Source organism: Notechis scutatus, chromosome 2, assembly GCF_049901735.1.
Source record: "Notechis scutatus isolate UNSWTSFEM ecotype Mainland chromosome 2, rNotScu1.2, whole genome shotgun sequence".
Taxonomy (NCBI): Eukaryota; Metazoa; Chordata; class Lepidosauria; order Squamata; family Elapidae; genus Notechis; species Notechis scutatus.
The window spans coordinates 114,018,361-114,039,746 of NC_142010.1; the positions used below are offsets into that span (position 1 = coordinate 114,018,361).

The following is a 21,386-nucleotide window of genomic DNA, read 5'->3' on the forward strand; positions in this document are numbered from 1 at the left end:
GATATACACTTTGGAGAGTTGCTTCTGACTTTCATATATGTATTTCCTTATAGTGTAATAATCTACAGTAGAAGAAACTAACTTAGCTTATAGTTTCTGGCCTAATATTTAATCAAATGGTGCTTCAAATCAAGCACCTTGAGACATAAATATACTGTATGCCTCAATTTTTTTGATAAAATAAATTAAGATGTCTGGCCAATAAAATAAATTAAGATGTCTGGCCAATCTATCTTGAAACATTAATTTTTTCAAAGAATTATTAGGCGGCATTTTTACAGCAATGGGAGTAAAATTTAAGACATAGAGAGAGAGACAGTTTGGTCTAGTGATTAAGGCACCAAGCTAGAAACTGGGAGACTATGAGTTGTAGTCCTCCCTTAGTCATGAACACCAGCAGGGTGATCTTGGGCCAGTCACACACTCTCAGCCCAATTCACCTCACAGGGTTTTTGTTGTGGGGAAAATAAAAGGAGGAATGAGTATTAAATGTGTTGAATTGTTTATAAAAAAGAATAAAGGTGGGATATAAATAATAAACAAGTAAATTTAAGACATAGATTTATTAGATATGCACTAAATAGTTGAACAATATTCACTCAGACCTTCAAGATAGGACAGGAAACATAAACTGGAGCACTTTATTGATGTAGGATATACAGTACTAGTAACAGTTTTGAAAGCATTTCCCTTCCTTCCCTCTTATGCTGAAGGAAGTCGAGGCAGAATCACTTCAAGTTTCTTTCTAACCCTTTGTTCCATTTCCTAGGTTAGTTCATGTTTCGCTGACTGCTCCATTCCTTCTCCAAGGTCACTTCTGTGGTTCTCTGTGTGTCCTGCCTTTAACCATGCTGTTGGTGTGATTAAAGGGGTGTGTAATCTATCTCCCCTTGACCTCCAGACTTGGAATAGAGAGTTCATCGTTATTTTTGTTCCATTTGTTTGTTGAATTTGCTTATCTCCTGGCAAAAAAAAGGACTTGAAAAAACATTACTTTTCATTAAAAAAAACATGGTGCTCGGTAAATGAATTCCAATTTTGAGTATTAATTTTATCTACCTGTTGTACATAAAATTAAAGAATCACTGAAATCATAATTGCCAAGTCGTTTTAGCTCTCCGATCTGATGTTTACCTTTTGTGACATAAAATTTTAAAAAAGATTATATTGAACACTTGACACTTAAATACAGAGGCTAGATCCAGTGTGTTGTGGTAAGAATTCTTCTGCTGCATTACAATTGTCCTGCTGAGCCTGGGACAGTAAAGCTTTTCAGAAGGCAAGGATTGGCAACTCTTTCAGATTTCAGAGACTTGGTCTTGTGTGATGCCAAGTGCTTTTTCTCCACCAAAGAACAAGCCAAAATCTCATGAGATTGCTAATTTGAAGAGTTGTGCAACTTTTACATTCAAAATGCTTTAACATTGCTTCAAAATCATTTTAACTGGAGTGAATTGCACAGTTTGGTACCCAAAGGCTCTGTGTAGCCAAGCCTTCTGTATGGTTCCTTGTCCCTCAGATTGATAAATTCTTTAAAGCAAACAACAACAACAACAACAACAACAACAACGGAAAACATTTGAGACAGTGCCTACCAGAAAGATAGTTTTGCCCTGGTGTTTTGAAATTCAGAGCTATAGAACTATTTTTCTGAAAATAATGTATCATTTAAATGTAATTAAGATGTTTTTTAAACGTTCTGGAGATGCTGTCCCTTTGATCCCTCAACGATAGAATTATCGGTGCAGTTTGTGATTTCTATTTTGCTTATGTATAAGCCTGGTTAAAAGAATTAGAACAAAAGGGAAGGAGAAGAAAAAAGTTTAGTTGCTTTTCCTGATGATCCTAGCTACACAATAATGTGCATGACATAAATGCACTTAATAGCAGGGGAAGAACCTCTGTGTTTAAAGGATAATGATTGTGGTAATAGCTTTCTTTTTCTCAAAGACATGTATATGTGTCGTGGTTTCTTATGTTTGATCATCTCTCCCTTGTTTAGATCCCTCTAGCTGAGATGGAGGCTTTGTCTCTGACGTCAGATATTCTCTCTGAAAATTCCTGGTCCTTAGCTCTGACGGATGACTCTTTACCTGATGATAATAACACACTCTTACTTAATGCCCTGGAGAGCAATGTACATACACTGGTGGCTGTATTTTATGATGTTTACAGGGTTCTAAATACTGTTATCAAGAGGGTAATAACAGCTATGGCATTTTCAGATGAGCAATTCTTAACTTTTCATTAGCATAAAGAAATCTGTTCCATTGGGATTACCCTCAATACTACCTCTGAGGTGTATTTGCACTCTTTATTATGGGTATCAGCCACTAAGAAAATCAGATTCTCTTGAAAAGTATATCAAGCAACATCAAGGTGATTGCATTGCTTACAGATATGTGGAAAATGTCATGATATAATGATCCCACCTTTGAATCCAAACTGTGCTACAAACAGATGTCTATGAAAGTTTGGCAGGCAAAGCTATTTACAGTTTTCTCAACTTACACTCTAAGATTTTAATCAAGAATGGCTTTTTAAAACATTGTGAGACATGTTTACCAGTATTTTGAACCCTGCTTTAACCATCTCCTCCTGAAACATTAGATATTATTAGCTGCTTAATAGCAATCAAATGCTTTATTTCTGCTGTACAACAGACATAATGCCTTCCCAACGTTAAGTGGATCCATTCTTATTTTACTCTTGTTCACATATCTACTTTAAGCTGTGTGTTGTGTTGATGAATTCTCTTATCATTCTAGTAGATTGCCATAACAGTTATTACTTATGTGAGACACATCTCTTTTAAACCGTGACAATATTTCCCATCATGCTTCATGGCATCATTTGTAAAAGACAGAAGGCTTCAGTGAAAGTTGTTGAATTGTGAATTGCCATTCAAAATGAGATTCTAAATGAAGGGGAGCATTTTACTTTCTATCAAGATAAATCATAAAGTAGGATTATGGCTCTGGCAAACTCTAAAATCCCATAGATTACTTGAATCAAATTAGAAGTCAATCCATTCACTTGTCAAAAATATTAAGACCTCTTAACTTCAGAAAAACAGTAGAAGCTTGTAAACAAATGTAAATATTATTTAAGAATGCATACCTTCAATATTAATAAGTAAACTTGCTTTAATTTGAATGGCTTTTATGTTATTACATAATGTAAAAAAATCTTTCAGCACTATCATACAATTGAGAAAAGCTACGTTTTTAAAATGCGGCCCTTTAATTTTTAAAATATTTTGGAAGAGTTCAGTATATTACAAAACTCATCATTTTTTTTTTGTTTTAATGCCAGTTTTAGATGTATCCCAAATATAAAATGAGTTTTATTTTTTCATAGGGAACTATGAAAAACACACCAACTGTGTTTCACAGTGTATTAAATTAGCAAATGTTATGTGTGGCTTATAATATTTAGACTTAATCTGACTCCTTATCCCACTGTATTTTCTCAGTATGATTTAGTCATTAAAAAGTGAGTTCTTTATGAAACTGCTACTAATTAAGATCAGAGCTTAAATACAACAATGTAAAACATTCTGCATTGCTTTTCATCTAAGCTATCAGGTCATTCTTAGTCCAAGACTCAAGAGCTTGTTGTATTTATTATTAATGGTTTATTTATATTGACTATTTTACTAATTTCCTTGGAAACTTTCACTCTTGTTGTTTCAAATTGTACAGTATTCAATTATTTTACAGTTCTATAATTTGGCAAAGTTAAATATCTAAGAACACATGGTGCATTCATTATTATTATTTTTAAAAATCAATAAGTTCTAAAAGATTGGGTTGGATCCAGACTAAATCATATCATGCCTTATTGAAATTAATGTGTCTTAAGTTAGTAATGAGTAGTATATCTATTCTTAAGTATCTTTAAGAACATTAAGAACATTCTAAATGCCAAACCGAATGGCAACCTGCAACTATTCCGTCTATCTTATCTTAACAGATTTTAACAGATGTCTGTTTCTGCTAAGAGAAATGAAACCATGGGGAAAATAGGAATGGTTCTGAAGGCAGAGTGATGAAAGCCTTATTTTGAAGTAACCTGTATCTATTTAGGCTGACAGTATTGTGAGAAGAGCAAATGTATGCAGAATAGCAAAGATAATAAAAGTTTTTTAAAAATACTATGTGTAGACAACAGATGGAGCAGCTGGTATACATATATCCAAACCATAATGAATGTCAATTTTATCTTGTCAAATGAATTTCCACAAATTACACATATATTCATTGAAGCTGTCTGGGCATAGCCCAGTATTTGCCATGAAATGAAATATACCACTGCAGTAGGGAGGGAAAGATAATTGATATAGCGATTCAACTGATTTTAATTGAATTAGGATATCCTCTAATTTAAGAAATAAAAAAAGACTTGATAGTAGTGTACAATGCATTTAACTATGTTTATCTGAATCATTAGCGATAGAGAAATCTAATATCTAAATCCTTAATTGAAACCAGAGTTAAATTTGTTCTATATATTAGATAAATTAAAAACTATTGGCTAAATCTACTGCATGATATGTACACTATTTATATTTTGTTTCACTATGAATTAGATTAGAAAATCATTACAAGATTTTCTAACATATTGTTTTTCAGCTATTGTGAAAACTGGAATGAGACCAGAGACTTTTGTAACAGTACATTTTTATTATTTAGATTTTTTTAAATGTATTTTCCTTATTGTTGAAAATACATTATCAATGTTCCTTTGTAATTCTGCTAGTATATGCAGGCAATACAAAATCACAAACAGAATATGAATTCCATAGATAAAAGTAGCTCCCTGTTTGTTAAGAAAATTAACTAGAATTATGAACAGATTCCTGCAAAAGCTTCCTTTAAGCAGGAAGAGATTCAAAAGATTTGTATTACACATTCAAAGGACTAAAGTTTTGCAAAGCATGCAATTGTTAACCAAGCCTTGAGGCATGATGCTTGTTCAATCAATCCCGAAATAGTCATGGTTTATTGTTGTAATGTTGTTTCTCTGTTCCCCTGTATTGTATATTTTGTTCTTAATGTGGTTCATTCTATGTGTGGTGCTTTAGTAATAGTAAAAATGTAGGATTATCGCTTCCTGGTCAACTCATTCGTGCAATTTCATTTGGTTATACTAGAAGTTGTACAGCCTAATAAATTGCATGCTCACCACATCTCATGTCTGTTGCAGTGGTTGTCGCCACAGTTCCAATAAACACATGATTTTTCTACTTCTGTGACATTCTCTTTCTCTCTTTTTCTTTTTTTAGACTGATCTTCCTTCCATTAATGACCCCCTGATTCTCTCATCAAACCAGGATCTGCTGAGAGTAGGGAAGACTTCTGTGGGCCGCACCCACTCTTTGCCGAATGACAGTTATATGTTTCAGGCTCCAGATGCTGGCCCCTATGATGCTTCCTTGGGAGAAAAAAACTCATCTCATCAAAAATCTCAGTCAGGTACATAGCATTTGTCTCAAAAAAAAAAAAAAATTCTTATATGTGATTTTTCAGGTAGAGCTTTATGGAAGTGTTTGTTTGTTTTTGTTAGCCTTGGATATAATTTGCAAACTGTATGGAAGAGTCCAGTGCTGATTCTGAAATTATGAATCAGAAACTAACAGCTAACTCCCTTGGCCAAATTGAATGGGGCTTGCGCATAAATCCACACAAATCCTGACTGACTTGAAATGGATGATGAAGATAAGAAGCAAGCTGAGCTGGCAGGAATGCTTAATTTTTTGCTACTTCTCTGCTAAAACCTCTTCTATAAAGTTGTATATGAAATAGAATGGCAACTATTTAAACCAGGGAAGAATGAAAAGTCATCTGCCTCATGTTGTTTTACCACTCTGGCCTACCTGAAACAGCTTTTTCCATGAATCATACTGCCATGTAACTTAGAGCGAGGCCCTTGTTTTTTAAAAGAACCTGGTCTTTTATAGGGATCGCTCCTTGCTCAAAATCTTTTGATTGTTAAATTTGTCCTTCACTGCTGTAAGTACACTCAAGTCATTTCATGTCATCACTTGTTTTCTCCATTGTGAAATATCTTAGGTATATACTCTTTTTAAGACGTGAAAATTAGAACTCAAACTTGCTAGATTAATTTACAGCGGATGCTAGGGCATCATGAAAAAAAACTTAAGGCTCCCATGTGACATTGCCACCCCTTCTTCCTAACACAATGAAAGCTGTGAATGTCACTGTGGCACTGCTGCAAATTCTGCCTGACCCAGCACAGATCGGTGGAATAGGTGGAGAAGAAAAATATACAAGACAAGGAGATTGCATCTCAAACAATAGTACAGGATGAGAACAGGGAGTGATGCAGGACTGTTATTGTGAGTGGCAGCCCTTCATTAGCCACTCTAACTTGTTTCAGACTGAGTACTTCTCTCCCTTAGCAGTAATGTGAAGTGAAGTGATAGGACAGGGGTGTCAAACTCCAGGCCCAGGGGCTGAATCCGGCCCAGGGTGGTGCTTAAATCTAGCCCTCAGGACCACCCTGGAAACAGCAAAGGACCAGCCCACAGTGCTTCTGGCAGCCAAAAACGGAGCTTGTGAAGGCCGCATGTGGCCCTCTTGAGCTCCATTTTTGCTGGCAGAGGGTTGCAGGAGGCTGTCGCAGCCGAAAATGGAGCTCAGGAGCCTATTTTCACTAGCAGAGCTCTTGGGCCACAACAGGTGCCCCCTGACATGAGTGATATGCTGGCCATGCCCACCCCGGGCCCCCAAAAACAAACACAATCCTGATGCGGCCCTCAATGAAATCGAGTTTGACACCCCTGTGATAGAACATCTGTACAGTATTCATTTTTCTAAAGAGTTGAAATTGCATAATGACCCCTCTGCTCTCTGCAATGAAAAGCAATCTTATTAAAGTCCCAGGAAGAAGAACCAAGACTTTGTAACAAGAATCCTAAGGGGTGGTCTGAGACTAGTTCCTCTCCTCAACCGTTTCTCAGAAAGCCCGTTTCAGGATCAAGGAGAAATTATTGTCAAGTGCCATCACCCAGCACTTGAGAATATTGTTCAGAATCGTACAATATGTGAAGAGGTTAGTGAAAGATATTAAAATTTGCATATTAATGAGAACATTTGCTGTTTAGCAGCAGGAATATTAATGCAGAAACTATAGCTATTAAGCAAAGCAATACCTTGATACTTTAAGCTTAGCATAAAATAATGTAAAATCACATGCAGTATTCAATATAGCATAACTTAAGAGTTCATAAAATGATCCATGTGTAGAATTTCAAAATCAAGGAATCAAGCTTGACTTCAGGCCAGCACATCAAAAACAATATCTAAAATAACGACAACACTAGAGCCTTATGCAATATCAGCCTAGATGGTAATTCAACAGAAAAGTGAAGTTTTATAATGAAGATGAACTAACATGTAGACATAGCATTAAAAAAAAATACTAGAGTATCCATAATTTATACTTGCATATGAATATAAATTATATTTATAAACCAACCATGAATCATAGTTCCCTAGGCAGTGTATAAATTTCTTGGCACTACAGGATAAAATTAAAAAGCAGCAACGTATTTCATATAATAATAACCATAATAAATATAGCAGCTAAAGTCCCAGTAGAACCTACATCAAAACAATATTCTGTTTTCCCATAATACTTGGGACATGATACCCCAAACTCTACAATTGTGTCCTCAAATTCTGGAAAAAATAAAAACATCCAAGGATCAATGTGAAGACTCTCAGTAAAAAAGAGATCCCTACTACCCATGGCATCATATATGCCTTTTAATTGCTTCCAAAACAAAATACAGGTAGTCCTCAACTTACAACATTTCATTCAGTAAATGTTCAAAGTTACAATGGCACTGAAAAGAGTTATATATGACCATTTTTCACACTTATAACGATTGCAGCATCCCCATGGTCATGTGATTTACATTCAAAGGCTTGACAACTTGTTCATACTTATGACGGTTGCAGTGTCCCAAGGTCATGTGATCCTCTTCTTGCGACCTTCTGACAAGCAAATCCGATGGGGAAGCCAGATTCACTTAACAAACGTGTTACTAATTTAACAGCCGCAGTGATTCACTTAACAAATGTGGCAAGAAAAGTTGTAAAATGGGGCAAAAGTCACTTAACAATTTTGTCACTTAGCAACATAAATTCTGGGCTCAATTGTGTTCATAAGTCGAGGACTACCTGTTGGTCTTTTTCACTCAGCATTTACAAAAAAATAGTTGCCACCCTTGAAATTCAGTGGGAGATGGATTTCTTCCAGAAGAAAGTGCTTTAAATACCTTTCAGTATTTTAAAAGTAAGTCAGAGCTTACTTTGTGTTTATACTCTGTGTTTATTTCTTTTCAGAAGCAGCCCATTTTGTTTATGTCACTAAAGATTTATAAAGATGGTGGATTGCAAGAACAAGTAGCCATAAAAAATGAAATAATTTCCTTCCCATCCCATCCATTGCTAGATTATACGCAAAAGGATAAGCCCTGCTGTAGTTAGCCTAATCTCAAAATGATATGTTTGACTTAATCTGTAAAAACCACATTTATTCCTTAAAAATATCTGAGGGAACTTCGTAGACTAGAGTCAACAATCTCTATTATGCATTCTTCTCAGCCAGAAAATTCCAGAAAGCCAACTTCAGAAACAAGACAGTCTCTGGAAGGCAGTAGAATGGTGCTGGGGAAGCTGTGCATGTTCTTAAGATGCCTCAGTACCTGGGTCATAATCACAAGTGCTTCCTGTGGCAGAGAAAAATGTCTCAGGAGATCAGGGAAGCAGGGTTCATTAAACACAGAACCAAAATACTTGAATAAGACACTCTCTCTCTCTCTCTCTCTCTCTCTCTCTGTGTGTGTGTGTGTGTGTGTGTGTGTGTGTGTGTGTGCCTGCCTTCACACTGCCTAAACTCCTGGCAAGGTTTTCCAGAATTGGTTTGCCCTTGCCTTCTTCTTTCAAGGGCTGGCAGAGAGACTGGCCCAAGGTCACCCATCTGGATTTATGCCTAAGACCAAACTAGGCCTCACAGTCTCCTAGTTTATAGCCAGGTGCCTTAATTACTACACCAAGCTGGCTCTCTTAAGACCAGTTTGTATGAAAAGATTGGCAAGGATGGACATACATGCGTGTACATGCCTATTGGCAAAAGAGGGAACATTCAATTTTGGGAATCCATGCCTGCAGTAGAAAGCAAATAATACAGTTCAGATCAGTGGTGGGATTCAAAAAAATTTACTACCGGTTCTGTGGGCGTGGCTTGGTAGGCATGGCATGGCATTCTTGGTGGGTGTGGCTTGGTGGGTGTGGCGGGGGAAGAACACTGTAAAATCTCCATTCCCACCCCACTCCTGGGGGAGGGTTACCACCAGTTCTCCGAACTATTCAAAATTTCTGCTACCTGTTCTCCAGAACTGATCAGAGCCTGCTGAATACCACCTCTGGTTCAGAAGTGATTGACCACTGAGAACAGACGGGAGGAAAATGAGATAAGATTGTTCACCTGGAATCAAATCTATGTACTGTAAAATGGGGAGGGGGAAAATCCATGAACATAGGCTTTTAATTAGACTGTGCAGTCTTTATTTGTGAATATTTTTCTCCAGACTTCTTTCCTCTCTGTTTATGAAGGCAATTGCAAGCCTTTGGCCAAAATGAAAACAGATATATGTATTTCATAACCCAGAAATGGATTAGGGGCTCTTTGAGTTCTTCCTCAAGTAGGAAATCAAAGCTTTATGAATCAGAAATCAGGTTATTTTATGCTTACAAGTGATAATGTGTTGTTCATTTTAACTCTTTACACATCTGCAAGATGCACACAAAAAATCTCAAGCTATGGATCAGTAGTTTGCAGAACATTCAAGAAATTGAGAAAGGAAAAAAGAAGCTGATTGAAAGTTACGTGGGAAAGGATTACACTTCTTTGTCATTTGTTAGAATGACGGAGACGGAGGATCTGGTACCCTCACATTAATATCACATGGGCATCTAACCTAATTTCACAGATGTTCTGCCAGAGTTCTGACCAAAACAGAGCCTCCTCTGGTTTGACATCTAGCATCTATGAAAAAATTGACTTTCAGAATTGAATGCAGTGACCTCTGTTTATTAATATGCAATTCTCTAAAGTGCTATGCGGTTACTTAAGGCCATATATCACCAATACGTTAATAAGATTAACATGAGATTTCAAGCTGGAAAAGAATGCTGTATTTAAGTAAACTTGGCCTTTGCAAAAGTTATTTGTTTCAATAATCCTGCATAATAGGGCAGATATTCTGGGAAACAGTCCTGGACAAATGAGGTTCTTTCTCTGGGAGATGGTCCAGATAAAATGAATTATTTTTTCTGATTGCTTTTTTTCCACAAAAAGATCATGTTGGATCTTGTAGGGAAAAGTTTTGTAAGGTTCCATGCACTGCAAATGTTTCAATCCCAGATCTGGAAATAAGAAGTTAGACGGAGAATGTAGAATCAGCATCTACAGGAAACCTGTATTCACCCTGCATGTCCATCTTTTCTCTGTAAATCAGAAACTGAGCCAGAGAATATGAGTTTGCCCCCACATCATACCTCTTCCTGTAATATATTACTTATTGGAGGTATTGGAGATGGCAAGGTGATTTCACTTGCAACCTAAAGAACTTAGCTGATAATGTAGCTGTTTTGAACTTTCCATGAAGCACAAAAACCAGAGGCATAATTCAATTGGAAATTTAGGAAAAACAGCACTGCTCGGTGTTACGTTCGGCTGAGCTGAGTGGGAACTGAAGTCCATTCTCATTGGCTGAGCCATCTGACAGCGAGCGAAAAAAATGAACTGTCAGACCGCATCAGCTGTTGCTCGTTCCTGTCAGCTGACTCGCAAATATAGCGGCTATTGCGGTTACCTCGGTTACAGTTAATATTACAGTTAACAGTTACAGTTAATAGTTATTAGTTAATAAGGGTTGACTTATTGGAATCGTAGACGTCGTTTGTGCCTCACAAAACTCTGTTTTAGAAAAGTCTTAGAAGAATATGGAATATTTGAAAATGAAACTCTGATTTGTGGAGGAAAAACTCTGATCTGGAACAAAATGGGCATGTCAGAAAAGGAAGGGTTTGTTTGTTTCTCTACAACAAACCACCACATCTGTGCCCTGTTGGCTACTCCCTCTCAGCTGGTCATTCCTTTCCAATTTCTAGTTATTTCTACTGTATACTTGGACACTGATATGTTGGCAGTCCAGGGACATCTTTAATGAGGGAAGACAATGGCAATACATCTCTGCTGCCTGCTTTCTGAAAGATAGGGCAACCGTCCTGGGGAACTACCATCACTCCTACTCCCACTTTTGTGAGGCTGCCATCTGCACTGTGCCAGGTAGCTAACTGACATAACTGTATATCTGACCGCCCTCTGTCTGATTCTGGATAGCATCATAGACTCAAATATATTAAAATATATTTCAATCAAGATATAGTCAGCACAGTTATTTGTTTTCCCTTTGGGCTAGCAGAAACAGAGTTTAGAATGTTGTGACAGTTCCTTCCTAATGCCACATCACTGTTGTGTTAAATGGTGGCGGGTTTTTTTCCTCTTATCAAAACCAAGATTTTAAGAGAAAGAGAGAATGTATTACTAGATTATAGTCTTGAATTCCCAGAGTAGAATTGCTTCTTCTCAAATGCATTCAAAAAAACAAAACAAACCCAAATCTGAAAGGTCTTCCCATCTCCCCCAGAACCAACTTAAGGAAATGCATAGGAAGTATAGGTAGTCCTCGACCTACAACCACAGATGAGCCCAAGATTTATGTTAAGTGGGACAGATGTTAAGTGGACATCGACCCATTTTTCAACCTTTTTTGCCAACGTTGTTAAGGGAATCCCTGCAGTTGTTAAGTTAGTAACATGGTTGTTAAGTGAATCTGGCTCCTTCATTTGCTTGTCAGAAGGTTGCAAAAAGTGATCACATGGTCCCAGGACATTGCAACCATCATAAATATGAACCAGTTGTCTAGCATCTGAATTTTGATTTGATTAAGTCTCTTCGCTACTTTAAAGAATTGCTACCTTAGAGGGAATCTGAATGTGGTTTAATTAGAAATGAAGTTAAGGAGCAGAACCTGTTGGATGCGAGCTCTCAAGTTTCTTATCCTTCCCTCAGGGTCAACAACGTCAGTGCAGTCTCAGCCTGTGAGCACTGATGCTGCTCTGCACATTGCAAGAAACCGATTCCACCGTCTCAAGCCCCAATACAACCTTGACTGGGAGAGCAAACCCAACATTGCTCCACCTGCGCGTTCTCCATGTGCAGAACGCTTACTTCGCAGACAGGTAAGCTGGGCTAGCGAGGGGCTCGTCTCCTCTCACTGGCTTTTACTCAACAGGCAAGCTAGTGGGGCCGCAGGCCTTATCTGACGTAGTTGCAAAATTATACAGGAAGCAGAAAAAAAATAGAAAGGCTGAAAGAATGTATTCAGGCTCCACTCTCTCTCTGATGAGTAGGACATATAGCTTGTGGGTCTATAGTAGTAGCTGCATTGGCCAATGTGGGTTGTGCAAGTCACATGTATGGCTTCATGAAGAAAGCATTAATATCTGTCAAGAAGTGATCCCTTTATCCTGATCCAGTCCTTGTTCTTGAATCTTGCTGGCAGATCACACCCACATTTACTCAAACGATGCTTTAGTTTGCTGACTATATAGTTCCCTCTCTTGATGTCCCCTAACTATACAGTTGAGCCCCCTATAGATCACCCATCTGCATAACTGCATCAATTTATTACAATATTATTTTTAAGAGATGTATTTCTTCCATGTGTGTTCACTATTTTTAAACATTTCAGCTTGACAGTGAAGCCTTTCAGCTTGACGGTGGAACTCTTTTGAACATTTTACAATTTTTATCTAAGGTGTTTTTTTTATTAGCCCAAAAGTTGAAACCTAGATCTTTTGCATTTAGGATTGAAAAATTGTAATCTTAAATGCAAAAGATCCATCTTCATTTCCTCCAAATAGCATCTTATACAAATTTAAGATTACTTTAGAGCTCAGTTTATTTAAAAAACCATTATTTCCTTTTCCCTGCTAACTAAATAAAATGCAATTTTTTTCCAAGTTTACATTTAATGTGGAGTATTAAAGTGGCAAGCTAAATTCCTAAAGTTTATTAGACCAGTTTTTGTGGGTACTTACATGTATGGTATTCAGCTTTGAATCACAGACGAACACAATACAGAAGCCTGATGATGGCAGATGAGATTCTGCCGAAACGTTGCTACAACTTTAAAAGCACAACTACAATGATGTGGGAAAATACCCGAACAAAGCTGAATACCATACATGTAAGTACCCGCGAAAACTTAAGAAAACATATATCTATCTGTCTGTCCGTCCGTCTATCTATATCTATCTATCTATCTATCTATCTATCTATCTATCTATCTATCTATCTATCTATCTATCTATCTATCTATCTATAGATATATATTCTATGCACCATTGTTTTAAACCAGGGGAGGGCAGTCTTGCCCTCAGCGTTGTGAAGCATCTGATTGAGACCTGAGGGAGAAAGTTAATTTTATTTATTCCTATCTTTCATGAATAATATTTATTATGAATTCATTTCATGTCTGCTGTTTTGTTCTTATTCTAACTGATTTCCCCCCCCCCAAACCCAAGTTTTAAATACAGACCCTGACAGGTCACATAAATTTAAATGCAATTCGCAAGATGGAAAATTTGATTGCAAACAATAAAGGCATATTCATGCCAAAGACACACATCCACTGATACTTTCATTTAAATATACATGTAGCCAAGCAACAGGCCTTTGAAATTGTGGTGAATGATGTTCCTGAAATGAGACTTCTCAATCTGTCTCTTGACTATTTAAATTTAATTACTGCTTTCAGTATTTCCAAATTATTTGGCTAGCCATTTTTTGTAAATATCTTATTGTTTCACTTACTTCAAAGACGTATATAATACTTCTAATAATTATACATGAAGTGATACAATAAAATTATATTTCACTTTTTTACTCTGCGTAATATTTCTTGCTTTCTTCTCCTTCTGCTCCCTCTTTCCTTCTCACTTCTTTGTTTCTTATTATTTTTTTGTTGAGGTGAATTGTATTTACTTTCTCTTCAGCTCATTCAATCTTGGTGGACTGATCGATTGTCTGTCACTACTTGCTTCTTTGAGTTCTTATAAGCTCCTTCTTGTGTCATCTAACTTCTTTCTCTTTTGTGGATCTTTTTTATTGCCTTTGATCTATCCAAACATCTTTGGATTGTGTATCTAAGGTTTAATTGCAAACATCTTTGGATTGTCTATCTAAGGTTTAATTGCAATATCAACCCTTTCAATGAATTGTCTGATTATACATCATCTAGTGGTAAATGATTTGTTCTTTATGTGGTCCAAGGTATTCTCAACAATATTCTCCAGCAGCAAAATTCATTGTTTTTCATTTAATCTTTCTAATGATTCAGCTATCACAGCCATATGTTTCAACTGAAGAACATAGTTTTGATAATGTTGTAAGTGTGATGTCTCTGCGCTTTAATATTTTTGCCTAAAACTGTTGTAATCTCTTGCATATAAAAGGTCTTTTCACTGCAATTGTCATCCTTATGAATTTTTGAGACTAGAAAAATACAATCTGTACCTTCTTTTTTCTCTCTGCATGTTTGCATTGGTTGTAATGTCTGTTGACATAATCTTATTTTTTTAAAATATTGAACGGCAGACCGGGTTTTGCATTTTCTTATTTCATCTTCAACTAGAGATTCCTTTATACCTTTCTCATTTGTTTTTTTCTGCCATCAATTTTAATTTCAATTCATATGTCTTCTAGTCCACTACGTATGCATATGTATGTGGGCATATACACACTCTCATAAATACACACACAGGTATAATTGAAAGTTTTAAGAAATAAAGTAGAAAAGAAAAAGATATAAAGAAAGGTATAAAGAAGTGGCTTCCAATTTTCTTCACACCAATTATAAGTACCAATTATGTTTTAATTTGTCTTTGTAAAGTTACATCATGACTCTCTTCTTTCTATAATCTGTCCCACTGTTTCTCAATGTTAGCAACTTTAAGATTGGTAGACTTCAATTCCCAGAATTCCTCAGTCAAAATTCTGGGAATTGAAGTTCACAAATCTCAACAGTGTCAAGATTGAGAATCACTGGTCCTTTCTAATCATCAGACTTATAAATTTTGAATTCCTTTTTTTTTTTGTTTTTCCTATGCAAAAAGTCCATAAAGGATTTCCAGTAATCAAAATAGATATTTCTCTAATCTGACAAGACAGCTTAGTTGGCAAGTTCTGTCATCTTCACTAACCATTCCTCCACTATAGATATTGGCAAGTCTTTTCACCTTTGTGCATACAATAATTGGCTGTGGTTATCATATATGAATATGGTGCTCCATGAATTTTTTCTAGCTGTTTATCCATCAGTCCCAGGATTATTTCAACTGAATATTCATTTTTAAAATCCTCTGATTCACTGTATGTATTTCAGCCCAAATGTTTTAGGTTTTCATACACATCTGCCCAGTGATGTGGTAAGATGAATGGCCAATAAACATAATAAATAAAGTATGATAAATTTCTTTCCCAATTCTGAACCAGGCATAGTTTGCATATCAATTCTTCATTGAGGTAGCCCAGTATATCTATTGTTTTAAGGGGCATCCACAATTTTTTGGAGTGTATATATATATATATAGAGAGAGAGAGAGACTAAAAACTCTGTGTATAATACAGATAGCAAACATAGATGTCCTTTTGGAATTCCCTTGCCTTTTCCTTCGCCTTCTGGACATCAGCAGTGTGTTTTCTCTCTGAATCTGATTTGTACATCAGGCAATCAATCAATCAGAATAGAGCTGGAAGGGACCTTGAAGGTCTTCTAGTCCAGCTCCCTGCTGATGCAGGAGACCCTATATCATTTCAGACAAGTGAACTGTCACTGTCCAGTCTCTTCTTAAAAACCTCCAATGATGAAGCATCCACCACATCTGATGTTCTGACACAGTTCTTCTTTTATAGTTTCAGAATCTCCTGCCATTCAACTTCCCCTTTCTTTTCTTGGTGCTGCCCTGGCAATTTGTGATGAATTCCTTGGTGAAAGTCAATCTGCTGATTTTCAAGAACAGAAAAGCCTTGCGTAGAGAGTTGTTCCCTGCCAGTGCACTGCAAAAGTGTTTTCTTCTAATGAATACTGTGTCAGTCTTATGCGGGTATTCACACCTACTGCACCACACCTTCATCTTTTAAATTACTCAAAATGTTAGGCACTAACCCAATTGCAGATATGCTGATTGCAAGTCCTTGTCCAGTCCTAGCTCCAAAATTGACAAAGAGCAGATTGGCCAGGTTTAGCACTATGGGAACTAGAAGCCTTGTAGACATCATCTCCCCTCTACAAGCAGTTCCAGTGGGAATCCCACCACCTTGTTATCTTACTTCAGGACTAAAGATTCCCTTGTATTTCTTTTGCTTTTCTGGGGGAAGACAGGTTACTTCTAAATATAATTTGCAGTGGTAGAAACAAGAGCCTTCTAAGAATACTGACAAGTCTTCTGTGAATATACTAAAATTCACCCTTGTAGTAAATCTAATAAATGTTATTTACTCACCTTAGCAGCAGTCTCCGTGGACACATAAAAGTGCCATTTCAACAAATAAAAATATTATGCAGTATTTTTAGTTTCATAACCCTGTAGCACATGCTTTTATTTATCTGAACGCATAATCAAGCCAAAAATTGTTTTCTCTGTTAAGCAATACTAATAAACATGTAGAAGCTTTAATTAAAAACATTGAATTTTTTAAAAAAGAAATAAACGTAACAACAACCCCCTACCCACATGAATATATTTCCATTTTCTTCCATGAACTGGGCCACAAAATCAAGGTTTGATTTTGTGCCTTGAAAAACCGAGAATTATAGAGCATGTTCTACTGTACTAGGCAAACCTATTGTAATATACTACACTGAGCTCTGATTCACATGCTTTATTCAGCATTAATGCTGCTTAAGCTCCTGAATGTCTAAAAGAGGCATTTCCAAGAGTGGTTATGAGCACATAATCAGTTGTCTCCTAAGGTCTTCTGCAGGCACCTCTGGGCTCTGAGCCAAATGTACCATATAGACCAGGGGTGTCCAACCTTGGCAACTTTAAGACTTGTGGACTTCAACTCCCAGAATTCCTCAGCCAGCTTTGCTGGCTGAGGAATTCTGGGAGTTGAAGTCCACAAGTCTTAAAGTTGCCAAGGTTGGACACCCCTGATATAGACTATTCTGAAGGCAGTTCTCATAGTTCTTTTGAACATAAGGGAAAGGGAAATTAGGCTGAGCACATCTAAAAAAACAGCAAAAGTTTTCAACTAATCCCAAAGCAGAATGTCATGAATTGGAGAGTGTACAACATGTTCAAAATAGATAATGTGATTGCAGGGCATTATGAGAGCAGCTGGTAAAGAAACCTTGAAACCAGAGCTTGCTGGAGTTTTCAATCCATCACACACAAAGCTAAAATTCAGTTGTCATCTTTAATATGCCATTTAATCTTGTACCTTGCCTGTACTAATACTTCTTCTATGTGTTTCTTCCCATCTGGTTCTTTGATCCCTCCTGCACAGATGGCCATACGGAACGACTCTTCAGATACTCATAGTTCAGAAAGCAGAGAGAACCTCCACGCTGAGGTGGGTGAGCTCTCTGATTCCAATTTGTCAGCCCCATCCACCGAGGACCTTTCTATCACTTTGACATCCTCGGAAGCAAGAGAGTCTGCCAGCTGGGTCCGATCAAGTGTTCACACTCAGCAACATTCCCGCAATCAATATAACATCTCCAAGCATGTTCCAGATTTGTGTGCCTGTACAGACTCTCTTCAGGAACTACCTGGGGATCCGATGGACCAAGAAGTATCAGAAATAAACAGCTGTTTTACTTCAGGAACTTGTTCAGCCATGAGTGCCTCATCAGTGGTCCAGCCTGAGACCCCCAAGAGAAATGTAGGCAACAGTGGCAATGTTCCTTTGAAGGACCTGAAGAAATGCTACAGTGTAGATACACAAGGTCTTCTTAAAAAACCATCATCGTGGTTAGATGATCAAAGGAGACATTCCATAGAAATTTGTTCCATGGAAAACAGCCCCAAGCATCATTCCACATCTAGTTCTTCTGGCTTTATAAGCCAGGTCTTCAGTGAAATGGAAGGCTTGCAAGGGACACGGCCAAAGAAAAAAATGAGCCCCCCATGTATATCCATAGACCCTCCTGAGGAACAGAGGTTGCTACTAAGGAGGTCTTGCACCGCGTCCCCTTCCAGTGCAGATGTTTGCTTGAGAAGACGTGCGCCATCTTGGGACTCCAAGGACTCCGTGGATGCAGGGGACTCCACCCTCCCAGACAGTCTGTCAATAACTCCAACTCCAAAGAAAGACTTGTTGACACTCCCTAGTTTTTCCTTTGATCAACCAGATGTTGACCCTTGAAATGGTTTCTTTTCTGTTACTGGTGCCAAAAGTTTTTTTTTCCCTCCCTCATGTAGTAAATTAAACCTCTCTATTCTAAAACGGCACTGATTTTTTAAAATCCAAAGTTTAAAAAAGAGCTAGTGGTAGAAGAATGGTTAAGCTATATCACGCTTACTTAAGCATAAGTTCTGCTTGGGTAAAAGCAATACATTGTTCAGAGTCTATATGTATAGTCTATTTTATTAAATTAATTGAACCTAGTATTGCAGTATGTAGTACATTTTGTGGCTTAAAAACCTGGTTTATTTTCTCTTGTTTTATGTACCTCAGAATATTCCTGAGACTATGTTGGTATCTTTTTTTAAAAAAAAATAATGAATATTTTGACCTTTAAAATTACATATTTAACCCTCCCTCTTTTTTTCTTTATTTTTTCTCTTATTTTCTTTTGCAAAGCACAAGATGTAGCCATTAGTGCATTACAGAGAACATGTGCCCCATAATAGACCATAAATAAGAATTGTTGCAATTATAACACATTTCATGTTACGGAACCATCCACTATTTTCTGCAGAGATTAGCCATATCTGTTTCCAAATTGGATTTCATTACAGTGCAAAGGAAAAGGAAATACAGAAATTAAAGAACAGGGTGTAAACAGACAGATTTGCAAAAATGTCCATTAGGTTCAGAATTCAACTGCCTTCCACTAATATACAAACATATATTTTGTCATGGTGTTCCAAAATCAATCTCCAAAATCTTATGGAGCGGGAATACTTAGGATGAGAAACATTCTCTGGCCCCACTGCCCAACTCTGGTAGGTTGGAAGAGAAGGGAAAAAAATGATACTCCAGCTATTTCCTGCCCCTAAAAGTCTTATTTCACTCTCTCTTTTGGTGGAAGAACCTAACCTGAGGGTCAAGGACAGCTGCTTACAAATCCATCTCAATTGGAACATTTCATGCCCATGTATCCAAGTAAAATGGACACTTCCTTACTTGAGAATTTCAATCCTTAATTGTCATTTGTGTTTATCTTTATGAGGTGCAACCATTGCACTATGGAAAAGGCTATGCTCCCCTGAAACTCAGTCTCTGTAGTGGCAGATATACAGTGTCTAACAACAGGAATACGTCCTTTGACTTGGGATACGTAGTATAAATGTGTGTGTGCATTCTGTTTATTCCAATGGCACCCACTGCTATGAAAGAGATAGAGAATTGGAAGCGTACACATGAAATGAGTGACTTGTATGGATGGAAATCAAATTTGCTACAGATACAGCAGGGGAAGTTTCCTACTATTTATTCACATCCCTACCGATACGAGATATGCTAAACATGTCAGGCTACAACATGAAAGGCACAACATGAACCAGTGAAGGGGTATGTGTATCCTGATCAATGTGTAGTTCAACTGCTCTAGTTCCCACTAGAGAGACTGAGAATACTGTTGTCATTCAGTGTGTCCTGTTGGAGCCTCATAAATGAGTCTTCTGAGGCAGGGGTATCCAACCTTGACAACTTTAAGACTCGTGGACTTCAATTCCCAGAATTCTAAGAGAAATCTAAGAGTTGAAGTCCACAAATCTTAAAGTTGCTAAGGTTGTAGACCCCTGCTCTAAGGTGAATGTTGAGGGTTTTTCAAAATAGCTTCACATTCTGCAATAGGAGAATTATGTGAAGGAACTTTATGTTATATTAACTTCTAATCAGTCAAATGTAGAGGCAGCCCAGAGTGATTTCATTAATTGGCAATTTAATGATCAGACATCTAAAATGATTACTTCTTCTCCTCTTCCTCCTCATCACCATCTTCATCATCAAACAAATTATAGAAATTAAATCAGAAGTTTTTTTCCCGTACAGGGGGCATCGTATAGCCAAAGCAGACTGGTAGTTACAAAATTAAATGCATTTTTTTTTACTTAAATTGATGCTGATTCGCAATATTGTAATCCCCACATACTTTTTCTACTAGCCTTGCTTAAGTGAAAGACATGTCAATTGTATTTTAATATTCAAATAATTATCAAAGAAAAATCCAAGAAAGGTCCAGTTCTTTCTTTTTCCCATTTAAGTTGAGATGTTTTATTTAGCAGATTATAATCTTGGAGACGAGAGCCTCTAATGGCTTTATATATATATATATAAAGCCACAGATACAGCAGGGGAAGTTTCCTACTATTTATTCATATCCCTACAGATAAAAGATATGCTAAACACGTCAGGCTACTGTGAAAGGCACAACATGAACCAGTGAAGGGGTATGTGTATCCTGATCAATGTGTAGTTCAACTGCTCTAGTTCCCACTAGAGAGACTGAGAATACTTAAATAACAATACAACTGTTTAATTTTAAATATAATCTTATATATGGTTCTGCTGTCTTATTACCACTTATAAACTCACATAATTAGGAATGGCTTCCATGCAAGTTAATTCCAGTTGGCATTAACCTCACTTGGCTTTAACCATTAATCATGCCAAGTTCTAGACATCTTTTCTCCATTTTAGTGGAGTGCCAGGACTCAATTTTCAGTACCAGAGCTTAACCTTAGAATAGAAGAACAAATAATTAAAAATGCCCCAAGCATTTTCTTTTTTTCTAATTCTAAATAAGCAGCGGAAATTCCCCAATGGGGTAAGGCTTTGTAAGTCAAAACACTTTTGTCTAGAATGCTATGATTCACAGAATTATTCTCCAAGAAATTAAGCATTGGGGATAACCATCTGACTTCCACAGATGCCACCATGGAAACAGCAGATCTTGCACAATAATATCATGGTGTTTTGCATTAGGTGCTTTTACAGCATTCTTTTTTTTTTAAAACTTTCTGCCCTAATACAAAAGATGATCCCAAAAT

General features: G+C 36.9%; 1 protein-coding gene across 9 annotated transcripts in view; it reads left to right on the forward strand.

Moving 5' to 3' along the window:
* LOC113411908 (voltage-dependent T-type calcium channel subunit alpha-1G) overlaps positions 1-21,344 on the forward strand; it is a 227,083-nt gene extending 205,739 nt beyond the window's left edge. For 7 of the 9 annotated variants that reach the window (XM_087955877.1, XM_087955876.1, XM_087955881.1 and 4 more), the window contains 4 exons: positions 2,003-2,137; positions 5,288-5,477; positions 12,172-12,341; positions 17,674-21,344. In XM_087955877.1, the coding sequence (XP_087812003.1) occupies positions 2,003-2,137; positions 5,288-5,477; positions 12,172-12,341; positions 17,674-18,534 (1,356 nt within the window). In that variant the 3' untranslated portion in view covers positions 18,535-21,344. The remainder of the gene's footprint in view (positions 1-2,002; positions 2,138-5,287; positions 5,478-12,171; positions 12,342-17,673) is intronic. The other 2 variants (XM_087955880.1, XM_087955883.1) reach the window with 1 other exon arrangement.
* Positions 21,345-21,386: the final 42 nt, after the last annotated feature.